Raw genomic sequence first — 25,989 nt, forward strand, 5'->3', positions numbered from 1 at the left:
ACTCGACAACTTCATATCCTCAGTACTCACTCGGTCCGTGTCAGCGACAGGCTGTCACACTTATTCTATAACAGCGACTTTGAGCATCGTTTTCGCTAGGTATCTGATTTCAAAAATCCCATACAGTAAGAAGTGTATCGTTTTAAAACTTTGAGAACTGAGAGAATTTATCAAATTTTATAGTAAACATGCATTTTAAGATAAAAGGTTCAAGTTGGGCATAATGCAATGTAGGAATATTTGTATCAAATTTAACAGTTCACGTGCATCCTCACGTTAGACAACCATCCTATATCTTACACTGTAAGCCTTACGGTTAGGCAACTACCTTATTCACAATTTCAGAATTTCATATACCATAAAATTTCCCATATAAATAAATATATATGAATATATATTATAACTAATTAATTTATTTACAATTAAGATGGAATATGAATATACCCTTCAACGTTAGATGGCACAAGCCATTACAATAATTTAGTTTGGAATTCAAGATACAGTCTGTTACAGTCCTACTTATTAAGTAGTCCACAGGTTAGTATAATGAAACATAATAGATGGAGCTCTTAATCCTGAGTTGGAAATATTTACAACTTTTGTTGACGTATATCTGTTTATTTTGAGTACTAAGTAATCTTTTCAGGTGTAGGTTAGGAAGTAGTCTCTTCAAGGTTTATTACGTTTTACAATAGAGATAAGTGTGTATATGAAATTATTAGTGAATTTGTGTTGGAATTGATGTTTTGGTTTGTGTTAACGAGGATACACGTGACAAATATATTTTGTATTGATAAATAATGTGTATAATGATGAAAAGAATAACAAAACGTGCTGTACAAATTTATTAGTCATTGAGTGATTGAAGTGAAGTATTCATTCCTAGAAAAGTCATTGCTTCATTCACCTACATTCCGTAAAAATTTTACATGTAAGTACGTAGTATTTTGTTTTTATTTTAATATTGCTTTTTAAAAGTGTGTAATGAATTTCGATTTCTACAGAACACTTCTGTAGAACAGGCATTGACTAACATATGTGTTAGACTATAATATAAAGAACACGAACACGGTTAATTTATAAGTTTCTACTATTTCGATAGATATGATTTAGTTGTCTATATCAGGGTATTCAAACATCTCTTCCTAATTAAAAACAATAAGTCTTAAGATCAAATTTTACTTTTTGAATTTTTGTTATTTTTTATAGCATTTAATACATTGTTTTCAAGAAATATCGTTTGGATAATTTTACGCCAGTACCACTTGTTGCTCTGTCCTTAATGTGATCAAACATTTATTTTGTGTTGTGTGTGTGTGTGTGTGTGTGTGTGTGTGTGTGTGTGTGTGTGTGTTAGAAGACACATGATACTAAGAGGAATTTCGTCTTGACAAAAACATGCCACAAAATTAATGACAGTTATTGATAGAAACAAATATAATTTTTGAATTATTATAGAATTAAAACTCATTGTTATACACATGTATGTATTTTTTTAATTTTTATATTTGAACTAATTTGTTGCATATTAAGTTTTAAAGATATATAAATTGGAAGGATTTCTAGTATTTATGCCAGCGCCACTTGTTGCCTGGTCTATGATGTCATTAATCTAATCACACTTTTATTATGTTTAGAGACATGAAAATAAGTGGCAATTTCAAAATTATGCGTAAAAATGTTAAACGGTTATGAATTGGCTGTTTATCTTTCTAAATTTGTCGAGAGTGGTCGTCTTGTAAAATTTATTTTTAGCCTAAATTAAAATTTCTATTTTAATTATTTAATTGAAAATAACCTACAAAGTTAATAACATTTATTATAAAAAACAAAAGAATATTTTAATAATTAAAAAAATAAATAAATAAAAAATTGATGTTTTAATGATTTAATTGAAAGCAACCTACAAAGTTAATAATATTTATTATAAGAAACAACAGAATATTTTAATAATTATTACATATTAATAAATTTGGTTGGTTGGCCGCTCGTTGCTTGATCTATGATGTCATTAATGTAGTACAACTTGTATTATGTTAAGAGACACGACAATAAGTGGCAATTTCAAAATTATGCGTAAAAATGTTAAACGGTTATGAATTGCTGTAATAATTGATGTTGACCTTTCTAAATTTGCCAATAATGATTGTCTCGTAATATTTATACTTTGACTAAACTATACTAAAATTATTTAAATGAGTAGAATATTATAATTATTATAGTATAAAGAATAACAAAACTAAAACTAATAATGTTGCATATTAAAAAAAAATTGTTACCTTTTAGGCCAATTAATGTGATACAAACATTTGTTTGTATTTATGTTTAGAGACACGACAGTAAGTGACAATTTCGAAATTATTATTAACGTCTAACGTTAAACAATTATGAATTGTAAAAATAATACCATATTAGATTTATATGTACGCTAAATTAAAATTACTGATTTCATTATTTAATTGACAACAGCTTACAAGAACCACTAGAATATTTTAATTATTTTACTATAAGAAATACAAAAACTAAACATTTTGTGTAATAATTTGTTTTATAAAAGTTAAAAATTTTATACGGACAAAATTAGTCATGGACAATCTGTACTGAAGTTTTCAGTTGCGTCCTCTATGTTTCTTAGAAAACAATTTTAATTATCTATTGCCAATTGTTTATGTCTACAGAGATCTTAAGATAATTTAATATATTACAAACAATATATTTTTGGAACATTTGATTTTTTCCGACGTTATAAAAAGTAAATAATGTTCGCCACTTGAAATAAAAAGGTTCCCGGAATTTTAGAAGATATATTTTTTGAAGTATTACATTCTACATATTTAATAAAATTAAATTAAACATTATCTCAAATAGGTACTTGATAGTGCTTAGTTTGTTATTAAAGGAACTTTATAATGTCTAAAACGACATACTCAATCAAATAGAATGAAACGTATGCATTTTTGTCCCGTTAAATATCTCAATTATATAGAAATGTATTTATTAAAAAATTCTGTCAGAGATGTTGATAAACGGGCTGACGTATTATCGTGCATCCAACGCCAACTTCCTTCTATGTGATATTCGAGTGGAATACGGTTTAGCTCGATGGAACGAACTCTTTTATGGACAATGCCCTTGGAATCGTAAAAGCAAAACGACATTGTTTTCACTTTTCAAAACGAGACTTTTTTTCATTATTAAGTTATTTTTAAGTATTTGGGAAATAAATAAGGTTAACACCAACTTATGAAAGTAGTTATTTTATTTTATTTTTTATCCTACATCATTTATATTTATAATGTTTAATATTGTGAATATTAATATTAAAGCTGTTTGTAATATACAACCGTGATGTGATGTGATGTGATGTGATGTGATGTGATGTGATGTGTCATAAAACCACATGTTCCATCGTACTTCATAGTAGTGGCAGTTTATTTTAAAGAAAGTATCGGTACATCTGACCATTCCTCAAGTTTCCTTCAATAATATGGGGAGCAATGTTTGTTGCCAATTATTCCACACCAAGGACGGTGATATTCAATTTGGCGGAGCCATTGCGGATTAACCATTCCGTTCCGTGCTTTGTAGATGACGGCTGCTCGGAGATCAATACGGAACGAAAACGAAAAAACTGGGCTTTGTTCTGTATATATTGTTCACGCGCCCACTCACAAAAAGTTTTGATTGTTTGATGGTAGTGTAAAATGAAGCACGGGAACAAATTCTATCCGACAAACATCGACGTAAATCGTAAATATCGACGGCATTATCAAACTCCAGCAACAGCCAGCCAGCCAGTCAGTCAGCTTCTACATAAACATTGTACATTCTACATTTCTATTTTCTCTTCTATAGTTAAATGCTCCATGTTGAGTTTCTATTAATTAGTGTGCCTATCTATCATGAAATATATTTCATCGCATTTATGGCCTCTTCGGATTCGGATTTATTTTCCATGGCAATTTTAATAGTTTAACAGCTTTTGCTTTTTATAGTTGGTAAAACTCTCTACGATTAATTCTATTTTCTTACCCATCTATAAATTTACTAATGGTGTCTGAGGAAGATATTAAATAAATACCAGATAAATTTGCCTACCTCCTATCCACCTATCGCAGGCCTTAATGACATTCCTAGTTTCATTATAAAAGATTCGTTTGCTAATGCTATTCTTTAGTATAATAATGAATATTATATTATTATTATGAGAATCAAATAATTTCCTTCTAAATGATTATTTTTTCAAAGGTATTTGAGCACACATATTTATTTAAATTTATCAACATACATAACACGTTCGCTTATAACCAGTCTTCCTTCATTCACTGAATGTGTCTGTCATATGTGAATTATTAGACCGCCGGAACCGTGCTGCCATAATTTCTAATATGTATAATCGTAAATTCTATTTTATGGAGTCTTCCTAATATTTCATACTTTTAATACTTTTCGCTTCTACAATAATTCTGGCTCCTAAAATTATAATATCCCATTTTTACCTAGACCATCCACAGGAAATTTCCTCTCATTTTATAATGCTCTCATTTATAATTAAAAATAATAAATAATTCTGTTTTTGTTGGGATCAAATAGGTTAGTTTGTATTAGTATTATGCATGTTTTTATCATAGTTTTATTATAGATGAAGATGATCTGGTTGCGGAAGTACGTGTCAGTCGGAATCCATTGTCCAATGTCACATTTCTAAATATTGTCACCTCAATCGTTCAGGCTTATTGATTCATTGAGATAAACAAATCACCAGGCATATCCATGACTCTCTGTTACACGAACCTTCGGTGCTAACAAAATACTCTTCGAGATTAAGATAGTTAATTTAAAATATATATATACATAGAGAATGCTCCTAACCAGTCTGTAACAACGAAACGTTTTCTGGAAGAATATTTTGTCAAAGTAGTAGTCGAAAATAGAGGAATTTCTCGACCAACATTCCCAAATTTTACACATTTTTAGCTCTAGTAATTTTATTATGCAATTTTTTATTTACTGTTACAAATATTTCCTTTAAATAATATTTCTGTGTATCAAAACAAATGTTATGTTCAATATTTTATAAATTCAACAAACTAAATTAAATAAAAAGTAAATTAAAAAGGAGATGTAGCAATAATTTTCATGAATTCATGAAAATTCATTAAGTACGGATACAATCAACATAATTTAAATATTACTATTAAATGTTTGTATCTTCGTTATTGAAATTTTAATATATTACAAATTAAACAAATATTTTTGGATTACTTATTTTTTCTTATGATTTAAGGATAATTCAATTATGGGTACGATCTAAATAAGAATTTAGGTTTATAAAGGTTTTATAAATATATCCATATATTTTTGATAATTACATATCAATATACAAGGTGTCTCTAAATTGAGTGCACAAAAATTAACCACATATTTTTGACCTCAAAATAGACCGAAGGTTAGTTACTGAAGGTAGAATAACGAAATTTTGTACAGTTACATAACTTTTTATGTCTAACAAAATAAGTTTAAAACGATTTAAAAACTTTACTTTTTTCAACGTAAATTTATTTTAACTTTGACATAACAACATGAAATTTTAAGTTTCCTAAGCCTAAAAATGGTCTTCTTGTTGAACTTCGATTCCATGCATCGTTTCTAATATATTGTATTAATAAATATGTTTAACTCAAACACCCAGTGTACAAATATTAAAAAATCAAAATTGATTTAGAATTTGGTGGGATCACTTACCTTTAAAATTAATGGGTCGAATTTACCTATATTTGAGGTCAAGAATATGTGATCAATTTTTGTGCACTTAATTTAGGGACATCCTGTAATTAAAGAGAAAAATATTCATTTTCATCATCATTTTTGAATATTTTTGAGTATAAATTTGTCATTAATTCTTATCTCATGATTATCAAAATTACATTATGTACCTAGTGGTTATATTTGTAGATTAGTTATTTCCTAAGAGCAAGTTTTAAAATTTTAGTCTAAAATTGTATGAAAAAATTTTATTCATAGTTACATTTTATTTGTGTTTACAGATTATGCATCAGAATCTATCGAATTATTGAATAAATAATGGAACCAGATGAGTCACTTCTCAAATACTATTTAGATGAGGCAAAACATACACAGGAAGGTCCTGTAGTGGAAGAATACTCGGTACCTGATGGTAAGTTGTTTCTGTTCATAAACTGTAACTGCACGACTAAAAGGATTTTACTCAATTGTCTTTCTCTCTTATAGTCTCTTTCGATGTACATTTGGTAAAAGCACTAAATTAATTGAAACACTCAATTCGTTCAAATAACTGCTTGTACTCATTTACTAATTCCTTTGAAACAATTTATCGTCTAAAGTCGTTTTATATTTTATATAAATATGTTTCTTCTGGCAAAATATTATAATTATTAAATATTAATTATATATTATCTTACATCGTCTTGCGTCTGTTTATTTGATACACTTATTGTTAGAAATATCTGGGTTCCTATATTTGTGACATGTTGTCATGAGTAAGGGAGAAGAAAGAAAGATCGTTTTGTCATTTTGATTTGTTTGTCAAATGTATCGAAAATACAGCAGCAAGAATGTTTTGAACCAGATGATATTCATATTAAGTCATCACGACGTAAAATAGCAGTTTCATATTTATTATCAAATATTTACTAAGTAGTGAATCTATAGATAGGCATGGAACATACATGTAGATCTCAACAAGCCCAAGGACACAGGTGTACCAGGACTAAATAAATGTAAATATGTCATACACATATATTAATTCTATAGTAAATTGGGGTAAATATGTAAATACTTGACCACTATGTCCAGCCACTGTCTTACTTGACCAAATTAATACGATCCACGTTCAAGCCATTAAAATACGATTGTTCCAAATTTAGATGTTGAATACACATTTATTTGATTATTATCTGACGAGGTCGACAATAATAATTACATATTAATTCGTTCAATCAATTCTTTTATTCAATTGTAATTAAACATAACTTGAACTTGATTTTCTTCACAACATCCAGAATATTTTTACGCAATATTTACTGTATGATGACACTGTTCCACACCAATAATAATGATTATTAGTAATATTTCTTTAAAAATAGGTTTTTATTTATAATTGTTACAAAAAAACTAAAAGTTCGGACGGTTAGGATGTGGACGTCATTTAAACGTCTCCCAAGAATGTCCCAGATATGTTTTATTGGGTTAAAGACTGTAATGGGAGCTAACTAGGCCATAGCATTAATCCCAATGTCACCCAGATAATTTCGGACATGAACTGTATGTGGTCGCGCATTATCCTGCATTAGTAAAAAATTTGGATTTATAAATTGGATATATGTAGTACCATATACTCAGCATATGCTCGCTCAGCTTTGGGAACCTTAATTCCCATTATTTATTATTGAAACACACGAACTAATTACTATTTACTATTTACTTAAATAGAAAAGTTTATTTATAAAATTATAGGTGGAACGTTAATTTTTTGGAACAGGGTAATATATGACAACAAAAGATCGCATTTAATATAACTACAATAAGTATAAATACATATAACATTTTCGATTATTTTAAATTGAGGTTTAATAATGATTTCTTTTACCAAACGTATCACATACTTATAACTGTACTTTGTAACTTGTGACTTGTTATACATATGTATATATAAGTGTTTCATGTCTTAACGTTAAAATAGTGATATGATATGTGATGATAATCTCTTTTAGTTATTTTACGCTCATGCCAATTTGTTGCCGAATATATTATGTAATTTATAATCAATACATCAATAATTAATTTTAAATTATATTTAAATTTTAATTAGGTTTATTATACAACCTCATTTACGAAGTGAACAATATGTTTTATTTATTTAACATTATTAATTTCAGAAGCAGAATTGGCAACAGATTTTCTGTCGGCAACCGGCTTCTCACATCTTACAAAACTACATCAGCGGGGTGAAGAAATACCCGAGAACATCGTAAGCGACTCAGTACGTCAAAAAAATTTAACTGAAACACAGGCAAAAACTATACGGAATCGGGTGGCAACCCTAAATAAAACACTTAAAAGTCGACAACCCCGAAGGAAGCACAGACTAGATATTAGAGATATTTCCTGGGATGTAGAGGTAAGTGAAGCAAAACTTATAAGTAACATCGACTCAAATTCAAATCAGCCTCAACTACACACATATATCTCTTGAAGCGGAAGAAATGCTTCAGAAGCTTCTGTCACGTCTTATCCATATTGGCTTTTTACAGACATGCCTATTTTGAAATCGTTTTACATAAAGAACACAAAAGAAAATTTAGAGAAGCGTTTGAATTCCTATTTTAGTTAGACGGGACGTTAGACTTATTGAGAAATGTGTTATCAAACCTAAATATCTATTTTAATGATTTAAATCTTTGTTTAATTGCTTATTTTTATGATGCTAATGAATAACTGTTTAATTTTTGATTTGAATTTTTAATATCAGACGTTTTCGGGTGGCTCCTGAGAGTGCAGAAGACTCTTTAATAATTCATCAAGTCACAATTACTTGGTCAACCTCTCAAACTTTTGTTTGTTTGTTTTGGGAATCATCTCATATCATATTACAATTATTACAATATTGTGTTTTTAATTTACAAATAAATAAATTACAGACATCAAGTACCAGCTCACGGTCCAGAAGTGCAACCCCTGATTCGTTAGATTCGATTGTTCTTAATGAACCACTATCTTCCGATGACGATCAACCACCCAGCTCTTTACCACCTTTGTAAGTATTGCACTAATTATTATTATTATTATTATTATTATTTTCTATATTAATTTACAATCAAAATAAAGGTTTCACTGTTTTGAAACTTTTTTTCAATTGTAAACTATGAAAATATGTATTCATTCATTCATGTTTTTTGGAATAAAACCAAAACCTAGTGAGTAAGTTTTAGTTGTGCAAATTGAAATAATAATATTAGCAATTTATTATAGCAAATCTAACTACATCCTCATATTTATAATACAGTGGATCAAGTAGGCTAGGGAATAAATTGACGAAAATAGCACAACTTAATTTATTTTCCCACAAAATTTAGTGTTTTGTATAGTTAAATTAGGAAAACCGTATTATCCAGTAGGAATCTGTCATAGACAGAGAATGACTTGGTTGGTTGTTGGTTGTTGGTTGTTGGTTGTTGGTTGGTTTACAGTACTAATAATTGTTGCATAAGAATGTGGTTCAGGTAGTTTGAAATGAAGTGATTAAATAATTGATATATTGTTTATATTTTTTTCATTTTTATCAAATTGAGTGCTTAACATTGTTTCGTATACTCACGAATGAATCATGCTAATACAGTTCAGTATAAATATAATATGTGACTGAAGTGACTTTAAAAATTATGTTCCGGTAAACATGTATATAATAGACATTTATACACAAAGAAAATAAATATATATAAACTTCGAAGTAAGGTGAATGAAATTCCTGGTAAATATATATTCAAATATGCTGAAATATTTAATCTATAAGCTAGCTAACACTTTTTCCTTGTTTACCTCCATCCTTTTTCTCATATATTCTTACGAAAATACCGGTGAGTTAGTTACCTTACTTCGAGAACACCCCTTGGCTTTGGGGATAACATTATTATAATAAATTAATTTACATATACCAGTTGTATAAATGTTATCCAACGATAAGTGAAAGGTGATTAAAAATGGACATTAACCAGATTAAACAGAATATACATTCTAGACATTTGAATTCCATTGTTGTAAAAAAATGAATGAATGAAATTTTGCCACTTTTTGGCATCAACAATATTTTCCCCATCAAAAAAGTACGTACTATTTGAATGTTAGTACTATCTGGAAATTATAGTTGGCAGGTATACCAAATATATTGTCATATGCCATATGTGTCGGAGCGGGGACACTGTACTCCTTTGTCGGATAATTTTCTTAATATACTTTAAGCTACAAATGAATAATATGTAGATTCAAATTTGTACTACCTGTTCTACTTCTGTATTATAAATTGCTCTTTAACATCCATGAAAATTTATATCTTCTATCTATCTATCTATCAATCATATATCTAATAAAAATAAAATTAGGTATACATGTAATTAATTAAGTAATTTTATTTCAATGTAGGTACGTACTTACAATATCTACTTCATCAGCTTGTGCAATGCGATAACTAACTAAATACGATGTCTCTGTGGCATTCGCAGTTTAGGTCGTATGCAGTCTCTTTATTATTTGTTTTTTTTAAGCATAAAATTCTTCATTCTTGCCTTTAAACTTGGGGTGTCATTACTTATTTTACTATTTGAAACCGTGGAGCTTGACGTCTACACTTTGATATTGGTACCCTTATTAAATAACGAAATGTGTTATTAAAGGATGAATTTCCATGGGTTCATCAAACACTACCCTAGTTTAAAGAGGTGTTGAATATCTTTCTTTCAATCACAGAATCAGAATGTAAGAAAACTAATTAATTACCTTCGCTATTGAAACCTAAAAGTATTTACTTGAATCAGCTAATATTTACTTAGGTAATTGAATGTTTTCTATAAAACATATTGTAGATTTAAACTAACTAATTAATTAATAAATCAGGTACGATTTTAAAACACCATTTTATATGAACCATTATAAATTATCGTGTAAGATCTATAGTCTAATGTTTATAATATATTTTTGGTGTTACTTAGACGGAAATAACATATATTGATGTTTATACCTGGTTGTGATATGTAGATTATCATTCGGGAAACAGAGTTAAACCTACGGAAATTCGACCACACCAAACAACATCCGATTTATTTATCGGATTTATTTATATTTATCTTTTCATGTACCGAAAGTGCAATTTTGATGAAATTTCTATATAAAATGGAAAATAAATTACCAGTTACATTCTCATTGTTTCATAGACACCAACAACAACAATAGTAATTAGCTTGAAATTTACCTCAAAAATCGTAGCTAAGGCTAAATTAATATGTCACTAATTATACATTAGACATAAAAAATAAATTATTAGACTATTCCACTCAAAATTTTGACGACTTTTCTTTGTTCAGTAAGATGCTCCTTCGCATTTACAAATATTTGTCAAAATAGGAGAAATAAATATAGTCTATAATTATACATTTCCTTAAATTTTACAGGAACTTAATTATGTAATTGGAATTAAAAGATATTCTTTGCAAACTTTTTTACTCTTAAAAGAGTGGTTTAATTTAATTTAAATTGAATAATTTATATACACTTATTTGCTTTGTTTTTTAATATTTTAAAGTCAACTAATGTTGCTTTATGACATCATTATCCAAAAATGATGAATTTAGACAAATTAACAGAATATTGTATAAATATTTTGTTAAAGATAACCACACAGAAAACGTCTATATACAATTATTTTTCTATTACATCTAGTGTGTATAAATTATTCAAATTCTTAAAAGTTGTTTAATTTAATTTTGAACATACAAGCTGAATTTAAAAACATTCCAGCTTATGCAAAAGAAAATATAATAATTAAAAAATGGGTATCTTTTCTTTATTAGAAAATTTAGTTGTATCTTTTATTTTGTATTAATTAATTAATATCGTCTTTCTTTAATTAAGATACGAATGAAGTTCGGTTCGACGACAGATCTGCAGATACACCTCCATCAGAATTAAAGAAGTGGCAGTATGTGAAACGAATCCCGCAACCAATTTATTGTAGAACACAAGGTGTAACAACAAATCTGTCGCTCTACACCTGTGTCCTCATCAATCAATCAATTCATCAATCAATTGAAATGTATTATAAATAGATATTCATGTTCAGTTCATTAGAATATTATTTGATAATTTGACGTTGCGTCCATTTTTCTATAAAATATTCAAATTGCAAATGAAAATGATTGGACTTTATGACATTTAACTAGAAAAAAATAAATAAAATTCGAATAAATTAATATAATTAAAATAACTAACGTTCATTTAATATCTTAATTTATCTTTAATTTATCTCTATTCTAGCCCACTTGATCTCCCACACCAAGGCTTCAAAACTAAAGTAAAATGGACGTCGAGTGAACCAATACAAAATAAGAAGTTTAACCGTACTGACAAAAGTAATGTTGCCCGTTTGGGCTCGGATAATGTAGTATTAAAAGGTTATCAACCATTGAATGAATATGGCACACTACCCAGACCACAAAGGGAAAGAAGTGGAAGTGATCCCACAACAGAGCTGACGTCCCTCCAACCTATGAAAACTAATCTTCCCATTATAACCAGGTAAAGTATTAAAATTAAATAAAATTAAACGTTTAATATTAGTGGTATAGAAAGTTTAGACTAAGTCACTGTTCAACAAAGTATACTATTGCATATTATGTTAGACACTTTGTTACAACCAGAACGTGATAAACATTCTTCTGATACAAAATATAGAACGAATTGCTGCATTGTTAAAATTTTGTAAATGCTATTATTACAATTTAATATTGTCAAGTACTTAAGCAATAAAAGCAATAAAATTAAAAGATGCACTAAATCAATATTATTATATTACATTTTTGTTAATTAGCAAAATTAAATAATAATAATAATAATAATAATAATAATAATAATAATAATAACTTCTAAATTATTTTAGGCATCAGTCCACAAATTTGCATAATCAATTATCTAGAAGCCATAATAGTATAACAATAAGCAATAATTGTAGCAAGGTTTACATTAACAGTACTGATAGTAATGAAGATGAAGCTGTAAGCTTTGAAGGACTGATTAAACAAAACGATGTAGATATAGATCAGGTAAGTAAAATTCTAAATCGTTAATAAAATGGAACATAATGCAGTAAATATCAAATCAACAATATCGAATTCTTCAATGGTTCCCGGTAATTCCAATTATACGATGATACTCAATATATACTCATTTCAATAAATAGTATTGTGTTTTTTTACTAATACTAGTTATTAAGTTTGTTTTGTTAATTACACTAGTAAAATGAGAAGTTAAAAAAAGTTGTAATTTTTATTTCAATATACTCAAAAATAAGGATGGAATTGTTGGAAATTTTTTGAAAATCAAATATCCTAGAAGGACTCGTATATTATGAACAGTTACAGTAGTTGTCAGAATGTAATTTCTGTGAAAAGATTGCTGAAACTCTTAGAAGAATTCACTCTATAAAATAAAGCAAAATGATCCTTAATATATTGAGAAGTCGCCATCTGATTCCTTATGTGACATTGCAGAGTTTGAGTCTAGTCACATTCACTTTAACAATTTTACTTTCTACTACTTTGGAATATTGAATTTCTTAACAGTCTTGTAAGAATCTAAGTATTTTCTGTAAAATCCTGCATCGAGAACAATTATGGAATAAAATAAAATTAATTGCTGGAATTATCGAAAATCCAAGCAAAGACTGTAAGGAAAATAGGAATTCATCGACTCGTCAAGTGACAATTATAAAATGAATAAATGGAAATGGGCATACCGGTAAAGAAGTTGCTTCTGAATATATTGCAAAGTAACATCCATATAATGAAATAAATTACGCATAAGTGTTGTTTACAGGTGTGACAAAGATCATCGTTAGACCTGACAAATAACTTTCGTTAAATTAAGCTGGAGTTAGCAACTTTTATATTTATCAGTATTTAATCCGTCGCCACGACTTTACTTAAGGGATGCTGATGATATTTTAATAAAAATGTCATAAGTTTTCATGATTAATGCTATTTTAAATACCATAAATTGGCAAATTAAAAAAAAAAAAGATTTTTCTGAAAACAACAACAATCAACACTACTCCTCCTTAAAGGGCCTCAAAGTCATATTATGGGTCATTTTTATTGGTTATATATATTTTTTATTAGTTGAATATATTTAACCTATGACTAAAATCACGATTTACTGCAAATTCAATGAGATGTTGCAATTTGTGTTCCAAATTATTCTAGCCTTTACATAGTGGACTAGTTTGGCCTGAAGCTTAAAATTTAATATCGGATGATATTCTGATCTGATGTAACCAAGGCAAAACTAATCAATCCTACGATGTATTGGCATGACTGATTTAATTTTTACCAGTTAACAAGAAAAGATAATTTGGATTTTAGAATTGGATACTACAGGATGGAGTCAGTATCGACGAATTAACTGATAGTGAATATCAGCATTTACATCCACTTCTTTATGTGGAACTAGTAGCAATTTTTGATTCTTACAAAATCAAATTCATTAAAAGGAAGGCCAGTATTAAAAATAAAGGTAGACTTTTTCTCTTAAGTTTTACGTAGGTTTTTTACAAAAAGTTGTTTAAGGTGGAAACGTGTTTGGTTTAAAGCTTTCTACTCTTGTTATGCGCGATATGCCTACAGATGATTCCATGATTCCTAAAATATTTCAAAGCGTAATAGGACAACTAAATAAAAGATGTTTGTCTGAAGATGGCATCTTGCGCATTGCTGGCCAAAAGCAGAAACTTGAATTTTTGTGCCAAGAGATTGAAGCTAAGTTTTTTAGTAACATTCAAGAAGTTGAAAATTTACTAAGCTGTGCTTCTGTACATGATTTAACTGGGATATTGAAGAAGTTACTAAGAGATTTACCAGATCCAATTTTTACTATGGAGTTATTTGATATGTTCTTCAAAACGAGTGGTAAGTTTATATCTATTGTTTCAATTCAATTCAATTCAATTTTTTCCAGTTAGAATTACAAGTTTTTCTATATTTAATATCTCATTTTTATTGTTTCAGCCATTACAAAAATGGAAGATAGAATTAAAGCATTAAATCTTTTAGTTTTGTTGCTTCCAGTCGAACATCGAAATACATTCAGACTTCTTATGAATTTTTTTTTAAATATTATCAAATATGAGAGTCAGAATAGAATGAATCTACATAATGTTGCCATGATAACCGCGCCTTCTTTTTTTCCTCCAAGACTTTTATTGCCAAAGTAAGTATAAGTAGTATACGTTCATATACTTGAAGTTACTGTAGACTACGAAAAGACTTGTGTTGTCTCATAAACTATTGAAACTCTTAATACATCTCTGTTCATAAATTAAACATATGGAATTTAAAAGCAAAATAATTTTAAAATTGTACTTTTTCAGAGATAATAAGTTTGTAAATAAAACTATTAATAAGGATGAACTCCACCAGCAAATAAATGATGCTGCATTGTGCTGTAAAATTATGGAAACGATGTTAAAGACCGGCCCAAATTTGTGGAGTGTTCCAAAACATTTAGCGAAACAAGCAAAAGACGCTCAAAAAAGGGCATTAGATCGGAAAGATATGAGTAAAGACAAAAAAAATGTACGTGATCTTTATTGGGATTTAATATTTCATAGACATAATTAAATTTATATGTTAACTATAAGTTAACAGAATCAGAGTCTTGTAGGTTTAATTAACTGTTAATTTTATTATTTTGGTGTAATAAGTCTTCACTTCTTTGCTTTTATGAATTATTATGAATCTAACATTATTTTTAGTAAGGTCGTTAAGATCATTTAAAGTAATTATAAATTAAAAATTATCTTCATAAATAAAATGATGGTTTAAATCAGCAAGTTAATTTTGATGATATTTGACAGTTAATTAAGTCTCGCACTGTGGTGTAATAAATAAATTGTAATAATTTATCATTTTAGCGATCTGGCAAAACAAAATTGGTAAGGAGCAATACCCATCATGAAGCTGGAGCTATTAACGTACCAAGATATAAAAGTAACATAAAAGTGAAATTTATTTAATGCCATTTATAATTGATAAATCATTCCAATATTGTACCTTAATGTGCCTGTACTATTTAAGAAATATATCAAAATTGTGATTAATATTAAAATAATTTATAAAATTTATTCTGTGCCAAAATAAACATATTAATTTTAAAAGTTATTTTATTTCTTCTACAAATATTTTAAACATATATTTCATTTTATATTGTATCTTGAGTTTAAAGTAGTTGTTTTAGTTTTGTATTTTCTTCTCTGTCGCTAGTGGGATGTGTAGAATTGCTTCATTATTATTTCAGAAGATGTCCACTAAGCGGAAGTACTACTCTTTTGTTTTCCCAAAGGTAAGGCTTTGTGAAATGCACTATTTACCAAGAGTTAAAGGTCATGTGTGTGTTATGAGAAACAATGGTGTTCCATATACATATTAATGCGTAATTATTTTTTAAATTTGTCTCTTATAGTATCGAATTAATTAAACAATCGCCTCCAATGGCAACGATTAATTTGATAAATTTAATTTCTGTTTTTTTCACTTTCAGTTTTATTATATAATTGCATCAAGAGCAAACTTGTCGAAAATTAGTAGTCATTTGATGTAGTTCAGAATGAGCTTGATGAAATTAAATTCATTATATAAAGTAGTGCCATTCTTTACCGTCCCAATTGGAACATTAATATCCCCCAGCTTTTTTTTCTAGAATCAAGAAGGTTGAAAATCTGGCAAATGAGTTAAACATCCTTTTCATCATCTTTTCGTTTTCGATATTTTTTTATCATCGTAAGCGGTAATATTTTAGTCACGTTATTGTCGTCATGAGAAGTGTACTTATGAAATCTTCTATTAACAGATACAGGTGTACACCATCTTATCCCTTTTCAGACTGACTCGTATATAAATTGATAATTACGAAATCAATACTAACTTTGGATCCAAAGTGGTATGCCAGACTGTTCAATATATCCATCCAGTCACTATGACGACAACAGTTTTGTCATTGAATCAGATAAAAAATTGCCTGTGTTGAAATATGTTCCATGTAAATTTCTAAATTTTATCAATCAATTGATAACTATCAACTTTAAATCATGATCAGTGAACAATCAGTAGATGACAGGCAAACATTGACGTTGGAAGTAAATCGATTTTGACAGTTGCCTAGCGTCAACATGAAAACTCACCTTTATTGTAGATGTAGATATGTGTTATGTACTTACAATCGGTGACCAGGTATCTCATCCATTTTGCAGTTTAGATGTCTTAAAAATAACATTTTTATTTTTTCAATAAACAATTAATAAAATTTTAATACATTTGTTACTTATTTATAATGCTATTTTAATCAAATATTGTTATGGAATCGTAATATGTTATCACAATTGGTATTAATAGATAACGGTAAAGTAAATAAATCTTCTTTAATTTTTTTCTCCATTTTAGAATTGTTCAAGGCTCCAGAAACATGTCTAAGTTTTGTGCAAATCTAGCTTTTCTATATACAGAAAGGCCCTTTCTGGAAAGATATAAATTGGCCAAGGAATCTGGTTTCAAAGCGGTAGAAACTGGGTTTCCTTTCGGTTTTACACAAGAACAAGTGGTACAAGCAAAAAATAGTGCGGGAATTGATCAAATTTTAATAAACATATACACAGGTAATGTTTGTAATTAATCTATAATTAATTGATATTATTAATTATTAAAATTTTCCCGCTATTTATACATTAGGTACATAAATATGTTTATTTGACATCATATAATTTATTATGTAACAATATATGTTTTTCTTGTTAAAGTACATTAAAATTCACTTTTCACTTTTCTGTGATATTATAATTGCAGGAGATGTCTCAAAGGGAGAATTGGGTTTTGCGGCAATTCCAGGAAAAGAAAATGAATTTAAAGAAAGCATACAAACAACAATTAGATATGCAAAAGAATTGGGTGCAAAGAAGTAAGAACAAATATTTGTGTTTGTTTTGACGTGACGTTTTTTAATCCATGATTTTAATAGGATACACATTATGTCTGGAAAAGTCGAAGGTACCATAACTCAAAATAACGATAGGGTGTACGAAGAAAATCTGAGATACGCCGTATCATTATTAGAACCTGAAAATATCTTAGGCGTTATTGAACCAATAAACAAGTACTCAGTACCTAATTATTATATGAATTGTTATGATAAAGGTAGTTTTCATGAAACATAAAAACTTAATGTTATGATGAACTTAACTTAATTAAACTAAACTAAACTAAAATTTTTAGCTTTGTCTGTGGTGAAAAAAATTAACAGCCCCAATCTCAAAATAATGTTGGATGTCTTCCATTTACAACACATCAGAGGAAACATAACTAACTCAATTAAGGAATTAATTAACTGTATTGGTCATGTTCAAGTAGCTCAATGTCCTAACCGGAATGAACCAAACACACCGGGAGAGATTAATTATAAATACGTTTTACAAACTTTACAGTCTCATGGATACAATGATTGGATCGGACTTGAATATAAACCGGCAACTAATGTAAATGATGGATTGAAATGGATTACCGAACTTGGTTATAAATTATAATATTATTATAAGACAGAATTTTCAAAATAAAATATATGTACCAACAGCATCTCGTTTTTAATTCTTATCAGTGGTTATTAAAACTAATTGATTATTAAATAGAACGATAACCTTATAATGCTATCTCACGAATTTTGGATTATTGGAATCTTAAATTATTTCATAATTGTATTCGTTTAGTAATTTAATTTCATTTTAATTTATTATTTATTCGACCAACAAATTAAACCCTAGAACGTTACTGATTTTCTGAATATAAAATTATATTAGTAAATAATTAAATAATAACATTGCAAATAAATAAATTAATCAAATGAATAAAGAAACAGAAAAGTAGTACCTCAAAATATTTATTATGTATGTTACATTGGTACTCATGAAGAAAAGTCCCCGCCATTTTTATATACGAATGATGAAATTTATATTTTATGGCACCCATTTTTATGGGGATTGAATTGAATTGAACTGAACAAAAATTAAATGTTTTGTTACTGACTGCTATTTTGACACATGACTAAATGGTGTCATACGTTAAAATTGAATTAATTTTTTAAGTATACATATAAACAATAGTAAATAATAAAATTTTAAAAAAGCATTTAATCAAATAAATAAAAAAACCAAAAAATTGTGGGATAAAAAATTACTGATAATAATTTACAGTTTGTTTATTATAGATATCTTATAAATATTATTGATGAAGCGAAAATAATTTGAAATTACGACATCCGTTACGTTTACAGATATGATCTATTGCACGTCTTTATGGGAATGCACCTTTATCTCTTTGACATAACCTTTGTCAACAAACACGAGTCAACAGAAATAGCTATTACACCAAGCCTTTGCTACTTGGACAAAATATTTTAGCAGTAAAGGTGTAAAAAGAATATGAAAACATATTTTAATTACAACCAAACATGCGTTTGATCTATTTGTATTGAACTGTTTTCACATTTGCCAAAGGTATTTATTTTTTATAATTATTATATTATTTTTTTTTAATTTGTATTAAAATTAGTTTATAATATTAATTAATGGATTATATTTTTAATTTTAGAACAAGAGGGTTCAAGATGTTTACTAGACATTCAATTTAATAATCTCATAGATGATTTTCCAAATATGATTTTCTATTTAGTGTTCATGTCTGTTGTGGCTACAACCTTTAGTCATATTGGTTCTTTACCAGGATGTTACAATGAGACTTCACAGTTACAAACTAAGAGGATTCCAAATATAAGATACTCACAACAATGTATAGATATGTGTACAAAAATGTACTACAGGTATGTGTGTAATTCTAAAATGTAAAACAATAAATCATTCATATTCGTGTTCAAATTTCTAACAAATAAACTAAATACTCGAATAACTTAAAATGATATTTGACAGCAATTGTCAAATGTTAAATTGGATTTCACAAATCAGAAACATGATTTAAGAATTTATTTTTGGATCTACAATATGGGGTGTGTCACAGACCATGTGTGAAAGAGTATTTTTATATAAATTTTAAATGTTTATTTATTCATTTAATTTTTGTATTGATCTTGTGTGCAATAATTCTGTTCTGCAATAAACTTTAAACCAATGGCAGAATCTGATCATAGAATGGTGTGAATCATGATGACTCATACTTATTGTAATTTATTTCCGTTTTCCAGTAATTGATGATGAAGAAAAATTAATAAACACCAATTCAACAGAACATTAGTATTTAATATGATATTAACAAGGTTTTACCAGAACACTATTTGTTTATAACGATAAATGTTGATTGATAAGGTGTAATCTGAGAATAATATGTCTTTGAATACCTCTAAAATAGCCCTTAAAATTAAGAATATTATATTTTAAGTTTTAGGGTGTGGTGATATTTTGATAATATCTTAAAAAGTTTTTTTTTTTTATATTTTCAAAACAAATCTTAACTATAGTGGTAATGAAATTAGTAGAAACTCTTTATCATAACTTAATTTGGATTCACCTTTAAAGCCATCATCATTTTCCTACTACTTACAAAAATTTGATCCATCCCAATCAACGCATCCAGTACAATTGTCGTTCATAAACTTTCATCTAATAAATTTAAATATATTCATTTTAGATATGTATATCTACAAAAAGACTGTGTCTGTAGCAATGATCAAGGTGAACAAATTAGTCAAACTTCCTGTGAACATTGTGATCAGTGTGAGCCTGGACCAGAAAAACATGCTTTGTATGATACCGGAGTTTTAGGTACGCAGGTATTTTATTAAATGTACTACAAATCAAATTGTTACTATGTATATGAGCAGTATTATATTGCTCAAAAGAAAACTATTTAGTGGTGATATAAATTAATTTCAGTTGTAATTTAAGAATTATCCACCCATTTTAACGGCGTTTGAGTTCTGTATAGTAGATTCTGAGACATTGTTGAAAACCTCTATTCTATTATTCAGTTCATTATTTTGTTATTGGACACTAGAGACAGTTGCCAATGGGATAGAAAGATGTTATAAAGATACATTTTATTAACATATGTATAGTGCCGTATAATAACATTTTTTAATGTCCCAAATTTAATAGAGATGTGTTTAGTTCCAGGGCCACCACAAAATGTAGTTATCTCAAATATCACCTCAAACAGTTTAAGCATTACTTGGAATACACCAGAATCTTATACAAATATTGTTTCTTATCAAATAGAGGCTCAAATAATCAAAACTTTTTCTACATTTTACCCTGACAGTCCAAAATGGATATATTCTAATAATACATTTAAAGCAACTATAATAACTTTACATCCAAGTACTACATATAATATTTCAATATCAACTCTATCTCAATATGGAAAAGGGGGTACAGTTTCTCAAATTATTGAAACTCCACTTGCAGGTATTTATAAATTTTATAATTTTTTTTTTGTTAGTTTACTTAAATTTTGATTTTTAGAACCTGACATTCCACCTACAACACCAAGTATTATTAAAAGGGATGGGAAACAAATGACAATTAAAATTATTCCATCCACAAACAATAATGGACCTATAACTGCATACAGAATTATTATAATTGATGATGATGCCAAGGAAGGATTTGACAAATCTACTGTTATGTCATATGCAGATGCTCAAAAAAATGGATTAAGCTATTATATTACTGCTGAAATACCTCCAAAAGTATGTATGTAAATGTAAAAATGTATGATATAAAACTAAAATACTATTTGCGAGAGTAATTACACTCTCTCATGTCATCTTTGACCATCGTTCTTATTTTTAAATCTCACATTTGACATTAGAGAATATGAAAAAGCTTGGTCCAATTTGTCTTACGTGAGTCACATGAATTGAAAAATTCTCGGCACACTTTAGGTTTCATAATGCAAAATACACTTATCACAAATTATCTCGTGTGGCTTTAGTGATAGTTTTAATAAGCTGAATAAGTGTATTTTAAAATAATTTCTTACAATAGTTATGTTTATAATGTGTACTCACTTACCTGTAACTTAATTTGTATTGATTCATTTGTTTCAATTGTATGTTTATTTTTATGAATTACAGGATGTTGAACAAAACTTTATAATTGGAGATGGAAATTCTTATGGAGGATATTTTAATGCACCTTTAAATCCAGATATCAATTACAAAGTTATAATTTGTATAGTAAGCACTTTAAATAATCTAACAAAGGTCCGGTATAGCACTGAAACAGGAATTCAATTGTTAAATGTCGTCATTGACAAAGATGACGGTGATAATTCTTCTGTCATTATTGGATTATCAGTGGCAATTGCTTTGGCTACTTGTGCTCTTATTGGAGGTATTGTCGGATTTTTGATTTTAATGGCTAAAATTGCTAATCGACAACTCAGAGCATCTGATAATCAAGAATTGACACTACGTGGACCAATGATTGAAGTGGTAAGCTCTTTTAGTTGCCTAGTAACAAGAACTTTTTCGAATATTACTCGACGCAATTCGGATTCACCAAAAATAGTTAAAACACGACCACATTTATTTTATTTATTTACACATATATTTTTTATTTTTATGTTTATATACATGAGATTCTACGAATCAAAAACGTTATAATCAGAACAACATATATCTATAATAGAAATTTTTTTTTTAAGGAAAATAATGGGTATATTTATGAAGAAGAATATCAACCCAAAAATTATTATACAAATTTGAAGCAAAAAATAACAACATTTTCTCCAAAACAAATTAAAATAGAACCTACAAACTTGCTGGGTACCGGAAAGTTTGGAAGAGTGAATAGTGGCACAGTAAATCAAAATGACACACTCATTCCAATTGCAGCTTATAGTATACAAGATAAAAAAATGAACCAAGAAACGCGTAAATCTATGTTGCAAGAACTGGACTTATTGATAAAAACAGGAAATCATCCAAACGTGATTCAATTGATTGGAACTTGTGAGACTAGCCAAATGGTGATTGTAGCTTTAGAATATCTGTCAATGAATTTGAAAGACTTACTGTTAAGCAGCAGAGATTCATTACCAGGTGGATTCAGTAGTTTATCTGAAGAACAAGCTTTGGATATTGCAGTGCAGATTTCCAAGGGTATGGCACATCTAGAAACTTGCAAAGTAAGTAAACAATAAAAACTTATTTATCTGTTTAACAGGCAGGACTTCATTGTTTTGATATAAAATATAATGTATTCCAATGTAAACAGAACTTCGGACTTAATCGGTTCGCTCGGTTTTAAATGTCGAATGAATATTTTACATTATTGATTTGAGATGTCCTTCAGGATGTTTATAGAAGCTTTTTGAATGTTTTCTCCACCTACAAATTACTTTTTTGTTTTAAACTGTTTTATCACAGTTAAGCACTTTTGTTCTCTAGATTATATTGAAAGCTCCACATTTCGTCACCAGATGCAGTGTGTAAAGGAAATATTTTCCGTTCCGGCTTCCTCGAATATTGAATTCAGAATCTTGTTTACTCATGTTTGTACTGATTAAAAAAACATTGGTCACATATTTTATTGTTTCTTTCAGATCGTTCATAAGCAGCTTTGTGCCAGGAGTGTACTTATAACTAATGGATTTATTCCAAAGATTGGTTCCTACGGATTAGCACAATATTACAGTCACAATAAAATACCTGATTATACTCGTTGGACAGCCGTTGAAGTTTTTAAAGGACAACCACATAATCCAAAAAGCGACGTTTGGTCCTTTGGCTGCGTTTTATGGGAGATTTGTGTATTGGGTAAGATATACTCAATAATAATTTAATAATATATTTGTAGTAGCCATTTACACTTAGTCAAATAATTTATTCTTCGTTTTCATTGTGTCATTGTACTTGAATTCTTATGAACAAACATTAGACTAATAACTAATAATGTGCTGACAATTTCCATGATTTATTTCAGGTGGGACACCATATGGGAACATCTCTAATACAAATGAAATTCCAGAGAGGATTATGAAAGGTCTTAGGTTACCACAACTGTCTTACGTTAGTGACGAACTTTATCATACAATGTTAGACTGCTGGCAAGTTGATCCAGATGAAAGACCAAAATTCACCAATTTAATTGAATCTATTTCGGGTCTTATGAATATGAGATTTATGAAGTGTCTTAATTTTAATCTAAACTCAAATTTCCAGTATGAACAATTCTATACAGATATGGAATTATCTCATAGGCCAGTATTTTAAGTTTAATTGCAAAGCATAATTCAATTTAGGTTTCCACATGAAAGTGACCATACCAAATTGTCTTTTTGAAAAGGCGTACTAGTCATTGTCCAAGGTTTGCCTCAGGGGTTTTATGTTAAATGTCATTATTTTGTGAAAATTGTTTGTGCAGTTCAAGATAAGTAATTGTTATTGGTAATTGCTACTGCTATTCATAAAGCATATTATTCTATGCTAATATATGATATACTTGATTTTATTACGTATATTACAAGGGCAAAGTTGGCCAATATAAATTTTTTCACTAAATCTTCAACCTATTCTGAAATGTAACAAAACATTTGAACCATGGAATTTTTTGTTTGGGAGGTGGACAAGTGTGAATTCTAGTTCTGTATAAGTATTTATAAGTGTGAGTTTTTTTCAGGAAATTAGTTATAAGAATTAAGGATACTGAATGGATATATCACAGATGCCAAAATAACTTATAATAACTAATTACATTGTGACCACCATTAATAGAGGAAGAGTACCCGGTACTAAAACATTACGATTTAACTACATTTACCTACCGGAAAATTTAATATGATGTTTTGGATCCAGAAATTTTATATTCTTCATCCTACATATCAACTGAACATTCCAATACTATATTAAAAACTAAGTTTACTGTGGTCCAAAAGTTGATGTTAAAAATTTCGTTTCAATTTTAATTGTTTATTTTATAGTTTTACAATTGAAAATTTTTTAATGGATGGATAATGCACAACGTGACAAGGAAGAATTCATGTATATCAAATTATTTTTTGTATAAGGAAAATGTAAACGTAATATTTTAGCTAGATAAATCTGAACGAAGTGCTCGTGGCTTGTTATATGTATAGGAACCACCTCCTGTGTATTTATCAGTTACCTGAAATACCATAGTGTCTCTTATAGACAAATAAAACAAATGGTGAAATTTGGTCCATAATGGCAGTTAATTTTTATTATGTAATGAATTGTTTAATTCTCAAATGTGCAAGTTTGAGGAAACCCAAATTGAATCGTTCTTTTAATTTAATTACTATTACATTCCATTATATACGATTTTATATATTTTTGTTCAAATAAGTATTTTATGTACATTATTTTGACTCTGAAAGTATTTTTAGTATATATTTAATGTGTATTATTTTATATTTTTTATACATTCTTTAACCAATAAATAATTTTAGCAAGAATATCAGATATGTTATTTTTTTATGCTGGGCGGAGAAGATTCTTCTATGAAATATCTTGCAAAATTTTTGATTTCAAATTTTGTACTATTTTTCTGGGCACTACGGTACTTGAAGTACTTGTTCCTTGGCAAGTACGAATGGGTTCACAGAGGTATACCGTATCAAAAATGATGAACGTGTCTACTCGCATATTGAGACGGAACATCAATACCCCTTTCTAAAAACAAAAAGGAAAGATATACATGCAATTATGTGGGCGGGCCGAACTGACTGGAGGGGATCATTTGGTTTTGCTGCATTTAGCATGCGGTTCGTCTCCGCAGACGAGTCGGTGTCTTTGAACAAACACATTATTTAATTATTTTTAGTTTTTTTTACTTATGCATTTATTTATTTAATTTAATTTTTGGGATACATTTTTATTTTGAAAAAAGTAGTTTATTTTTAGAATACTTATTTTTGTTTTTGATATACCCTCAAAAAATATTTCATTTTACAGATTGAAAATTATACAAAGTTACGGAATTTAAATGGAGCATCCGAAGAACTCGAACTACATCCTTATGCATACGGAGAGTTACTAAATGCATTCGCAAAGATTAATTTACATTGTGCGCCGGCGCGCACCAGCACGGCACATTGTCTCTGAGAGTAGGGATTCTTACTACCGGGCAAAACTTTACTCTCTTTGTCGTGCATCCATCTCTTACAACAT

The 25,989-nt window shown here is 28.4% G+C and overlaps 3 protein-coding genes across 5 annotated transcripts; all 3 read left to right on the top strand.

Annotated features, from left to right (window-relative positions):
• Window positions 1-654: 654 nt before the first annotated feature.
• On the top strand, window positions 655-15,958 carry LOC109597305 (rho GTPase-activating protein conundrum-like). Of its 2 annotated transcripts, none has more exons than XM_049961276.1 (11): window positions 655-935; window positions 6,048-6,178; window positions 7,920-8,161; window positions 8,682-8,797; window positions 12,067-12,327; window positions 12,689-12,851; window positions 14,169-14,319; window positions 14,373-14,711; window positions 14,811-15,012; window positions 15,173-15,377; window positions 15,716-15,958. In XM_049961276.1, the coding sequence occupies exons 2-11, from the start codon at window positions 6,085-6,087 to the stop codon at window positions 15,815-15,817; spliced, it is 1,875 nt and encodes a 624-aa protein (XP_049817233.1). In that variant the 5' UTR covers window positions 655-935; window positions 6,048-6,084; the 3' UTR covers window positions 15,818-15,958. The 2 variants fall into 2 exon arrangements, with proteins under 2 accessions (XP_049817233.1, XP_049817232.1); XM_049961275.1 differs by having other exon boundaries at window positions 655-931.
• A 1,034-nt stretch (window positions 15,959-16,992) lies between these two features.
• LOC109597318 (putative hydroxypyruvate isomerase) lies at window positions 16,993-18,379 on the top strand. Of its 2 annotated transcripts, none has more exons than XM_020012972.2 (5): window positions 16,993-17,030; window positions 17,241-17,452; window positions 17,640-17,751; window positions 17,812-17,987; window positions 18,066-18,379. In XM_020012972.2, exons 1-5 carry the CDS (start codon window positions 17,008-17,010, stop codon window positions 18,371-18,373), a joined length of 831 nt encoding a protein of 276 aa, XP_019868531.1. In that variant the 5' UTR covers window positions 16,993-17,007; the 3' UTR covers window positions 18,374-18,379. The 2 variants fall into 2 exon arrangements, with proteins under 2 accessions (XP_019868531.1, XP_019868532.1); XM_020012973.2 differs by lacking the exon at window positions 16,993-17,030 and adding an exon at window positions 17,158-17,182.
• Window positions 18,380-19,193: 814 nt separating this feature from the next.
• Window positions 19,194-25,274, top strand: LOC109597299 (putative inactive tyrosine-protein kinase Wsck). The gene is made up of 9 exons (XM_020012949.2): window positions 19,194-19,339; window positions 19,434-19,662; window positions 20,484-20,617; window positions 20,963-21,259; window positions 21,317-21,543; window positions 21,931-22,290; window positions 22,503-22,985; window positions 23,403-23,616; window positions 23,783-25,274. The coding sequence occupies exons 2-9, from the start codon at window positions 19,499-19,501 to the stop codon at window positions 24,070-24,072; spliced, it is 2,169 nt and encodes a 722-aa protein (XP_019868508.2). The 5' UTR covers window positions 19,194-19,339; window positions 19,434-19,498; the 3' UTR covers window positions 24,073-25,274.
• The last annotated feature ends 715 nt before the right edge of the window (window positions 25,275-25,989 follow it).

Source organism: Aethina tumida, chromosome 1 (genome assembly GCF_024364675.1).
Source record: "Aethina tumida isolate Nest 87 chromosome 1, icAetTumi1.1, whole genome shotgun sequence".
NCBI lineage: Eukaryota > Metazoa > Arthropoda > Insecta > Coleoptera > Nitidulidae > Aethina > Aethina tumida.